At 32.3% G+C, this 4,575-nt stretch overlaps 1 protein-coding gene across 1 annotated transcript; it reads left to right on the top strand.

Annotated features, from left to right (window-relative positions):
- Window positions 1–364: 364 nt before the first annotated feature.
- Window positions 365–2,870, top strand: LOC132725796 (long-chain fatty acid transport protein 6-like; the record flags this gene model as incomplete). The annotated part of the gene is given in 3 exon segments (XM_060710983.1): window positions 365–469; window positions 830–927; window positions 1,597–2,870. Coding segments are annotated over 3 exon segments (526 nt in total), but the record flags the coding sequence as incomplete, so codon positions are not given.
- Window positions 2,871–4,575: the final 1,705 nt, after the last annotated feature.

Genomic DNA, 4,575 nt, shown 5'->3' with positions numbered 1-4,575 from the left:
TTAAGAAACTTCACATTCATTGCTTAGTACTGTTGGTTCCCGGAAACGGAAACGAGAGTTTGTCAATAAGCTTATAGCTTCCTATACAATTGAACTAAGATAAAGTTTGTATAAACTAAACATTTGAGCCGCGTCACGACAAAACCAACATAATGGGTTTTCGACCAGCATGGATCCAGACCAGCCTGCGCATCTGCGCAGTCTGATCAAGATCGATGCTGTTCGCTTACAAACCCTATAACAAGTAGAGAAACTGATAGCGAACAGCATGGATCCTGATCAGGCTGGTCTGGTCTGGTTCCATGCTGGTCGCAAACTCATTATGTTGGTTTTGTCGTGACGCGGCTCAAATTTTCACTTATAGCAATGTGAGAAAGGATGGTGACGTATATTTCAACACTGGTGACATGATGGTCAAAGACAAAGACTATAATATATATTTCAACGACAGGATCGGGGACACCTTTAGGTTGGTAAACTCGCCCTCCTCTTTCTGTCCCGCACACTCCCTTTTCCCCCGCAGTCCTCAGTTGCAAGTTACACAGCCGCAGACTTGATAATAAACTACAGAATTTTCTTCTTGTTATTTAAAGACTAGTTGACCTGCGGAAAATTCTTTGACATATTGAATTTAAGAAGTTTAGTTTGTATAATCTTGAACTCTTAAAATTGAAATCATGAATTCATAAGGTTAAAATCGTAAATTCATGACGTGTTTGTATTTTGATATATTCTTTTTTTACGTTTTTTTTAATCATTTTGAGAAATGCTTTAGAAAGCACAAGTGATATCTATACACCAATAAATAAAGATATTTTATATCTTTCAGGTGGAAAGGTGAAAATATTTCTACTACAGAAGTTAGCAATGTCCTCACTGATATAGATTTTGTCGTAGACGCTTGTGTGTATGGTGTCCCCATTCCAGGTGAACAACTAATTGTTTTGTTTCTATAGATGTTGAGTTGGGCCCTGAGTCTTAGAAAACAGTCTTGAAAAATACCCAATATGTGCTTTTGAAAACTTGGCTTGTCTTAGTGATAAAGTTAAAATGTTACAGAAATAGTGAAATAATTGTATTTATTTATTTATTTATTTATTTATTTATTTATTTATTTATTTTATTTCCTATACTTCCGTACATCGCACCCTTGGCATCACTCATAAAGATGCCTCTAGCCTTATGATATTTTCGAAGAGTGAAACTAATATAGTGTTGGAGCACCACACTAAATACCGTATTTCTGTATATACTGGACAAAGCAAGGAGCTTGGATGATAAACTGCTAAAATCTCGCTTAAAAATTCAGCACAACGAAATGTACTGTAAGACGACGAATGAATCTCTTCACATACGATTATGAATGAAAAATATAAGAATTCGCAAAAAAAAACGATAGTTTTCTACTTCATGATCATGATTTCTACGAGCGTCTAGTGGTACTGCTCCAACACTGTAACTAGTTAAATCCATTTTTGAACGGGTCCCCATCTCAACTATAACTGAAAAATCGATGCATCTAAAATTTCGTTACAAGTAGTTTTTTGTTGTTTTGTTTTTTGTATTTATTCATGTTTGCCATCATATTTTATTTAGGACATGACGGAAAAGCTGGTATGGCAACGCTTCTAATAAAACCGGAAGTCACTGATATTTCTGACAAAGAACTGTCTGTCATTTCAACTCACTGTCAACATTCACTTCCGGTCTATGCCATTCCAATGTTTCTGCGCTTGAAATGGGGAGAGCTGGATATGACGTCAACGATAAAACAGTCGAAGGTGAAATTGAAGGAAGAAGGCTTCGATTATTGGACAGTTGGAGACCCATTGTTTTATTACGAGAAATCCACAAAAACTTTCAAAAATATCACAAAAGAAACGTTTGAAGATATCAATAACCAATCAATCCTGTTCTGAAATACCGAATTGTTTAAAGGCACATTATGTCTCAGAATTCCATTTTTTTTTAATTCTTAAGAAATGTCAATCATGTGTTTTCTAATATTTTAATAATGGATTTAGAGCATGTTAGATGCAGTGTGTGTCGTAAAGTTAGAAAAGTATAAACAAAGTAGTATTTTGATTTCCAAATAAAATGTTAGTTTACAATAATTATGCTTATTGACAACATAGCCACAGAGCAAAAATAATTCATCTATATAGGAACGAATAAAGTTTATGAAAACTGTAACAAGATACCAAAAATAAAAAAGGTTTTGAGAAATAAAAATGATAGTATTTCTGAGGCACAATGGGTCTTTAATAATTTAATGAATTAAGGATTTTATAATTATTCAAAGTATACCTACTTAGAATGCATTTTCAAAAAATGCATTGCCGAATAGATATTTCAAAACTGTTTATATAAATGCATATTGTATTTTTTTTTCAACAGTTAAGAATTTAAATTAAAACATACAAATTACAACATACAAATAATCTCGATCTGAAAACTTGTTTTAAAATTATCTTTTTGGACGCATATATTATGATCCTAAATAAATTATCATATAGGCCTAATCGATGAAAATTAACACAGTTTATACAATTTAACACTGTTATAGCCTGTCATATCTACTGAACATGTATACACGTTTAGCACCATGCACCTATACCAGGTTGCTTTGCTCCAAATAGGTGTCCAAGTTCCGGTGCTCTTATCATGAAGTTATGCCTGAATTTAATATTATCTTATTAACATGGCGATTTTTATTGCTTTGACATCATTTCTATCCATATTGCAGTTTGTTATGTATTTTTATGTTATACATGTTGTACAAATTTTATACATGATATCTGAATCTTATAAAACACAAAAACAAAATGACATGAGTCTTTATGGGAAGACAAATATATATACATATGTTTACAAATGTATACATGTAATTTTGCAAATTCATTTTAATTTTAGTTTAGCATGATATAATGTATATTTTTGTAATTAGGCCTGTATCAATAAAATTCGTATATTTACAGTGTTCGTGTATGATACATAACTATATAAATATATTTTTTACAAAATAAAAAAAATGAATTAAAGAGAAAAAGAGAAACCGGCTTTATATTTGAAAGAGTTACTCCCCTTTTCAGTTCTTGCGCCATTTACACTAAATGATAACAAATGTAAGTGGATTATTTGTCTTGCCGTTAGATTAGTCCTATAAATATGACGTCGCTTTGAGATATTTTTGCTTCTGGGCAAAGCAACGTCATATCGAAATTGCTCAAAAACCCATAGCATGTTCCGCCAGAAAATCGGGCGGAACGAAAAACAATGAAGACAGCGTGTATTTACATATTTTTTGAACTATTTATGAACAAAACTAAAAAATATATACCTTTTGTCAAAATAATTAAACTGTCACATCCGAAAAATCATGATTAAATCCTCTCATGTATTTCAATTCCTTTTACAGCCGATAAACAAATGGCGGCCGTAAAGTGCGCGAAATCTGATTGGCTAATTCAAATGCAAGCGTTTAACTGAGTCAGAACAATCTAACGGAATATTTTTTTAACGAAATAATTGCCCATGCACCGTCAGTGTGTTCGAATATATTTTTCCGTTCAAAAATTTGGAATCAATCTGTAAAGCACCTTGCTTAACCAGTATGGCTGATAGACAAAAATAGATTGATGTTTATATTTTATTTTAAATCGATAAGTACATCGTTTGACAGTTTTTGTGTATGATTGAGCATGAAATTGAAAGAAAATATGATAATCTTTTGAATAAAGCTTGCAAGGCAGGACAATAGACATTTTTGGATTTTTTTATGATGCTATGCGTTTTTGAGCAATAACTATTAGACGTCAGGCTTGACCGACAAAAACTATAACAAGCCTGTAACGTCTAATATATTGGACTAGCCGTTAGATTAAACCTATAGACAGAAATGCATGGAAAGTCTGTATTTTCTGAAAGACTTAATGTGGAACTTGTTTGATAAGGAAGGAACTTATTAACACATAATTCATCACAGGTATTCGGCGTGTGTCAGTCTGTATCTGTTGACCCCTCCCTCCCCCACCACCATCTACATTATACTGCTTAAAAATCGTTAACAATTACACTAAGCTGGTGCGTTGTCTGGGAATAGCTGTTAAAAACAATTGTGTTAAGTGCAAATGACACTGACTACAGCCATTTTATGTTTACAACAGTACAATTAAAGTATTCATTGAATGGATAAATGATTGATTCAAGAAAAATATTTAGTTAATGCGGACTTTAAAAATTTACAACTTGGATCCATTTCACAGAAATTCTTTCCAAGGCTAGTACTGTCAAACTGTTAGAATGAAAGGCATATAGTACAGGTATAGGTGCTGAATGGTAGAGGATATTGAGTTTAAGTTCAATACAGATTTAAAAAATAAGTTGACTATAATTATATTATCCAAGCCTTTCGAGGGCTTAATTTAATATAATTTTAATCCACAGAGTTCAATAAATTCGGTAATGAACCTACACAAATATATAATATTCTATTTATCATATACCCAAAATAGATACTGTTTAAAGTCAAAGAGAATCATTTTTTAATTGAGGAGCCTAGCTGTAGTGTCACAC

This window comes from Ruditapes philippinarum, unplaced genomic scaffold, assembly GCF_026571515.1.
Source record: "Ruditapes philippinarum isolate M1 unplaced genomic scaffold, ASM2657151v2 ctg4196_1_1_1_1, whole genome shotgun sequence".
NCBI classification, from domain to species: domain Eukaryota; kingdom Metazoa; phylum Mollusca; class Bivalvia; order Venerida; family Veneridae; genus Ruditapes; species Ruditapes philippinarum.
The sequence above is the reverse complement of the archived record's forward strand: the minus strand, read 5'-3'. Positions and strand labels throughout refer to the sequence as shown.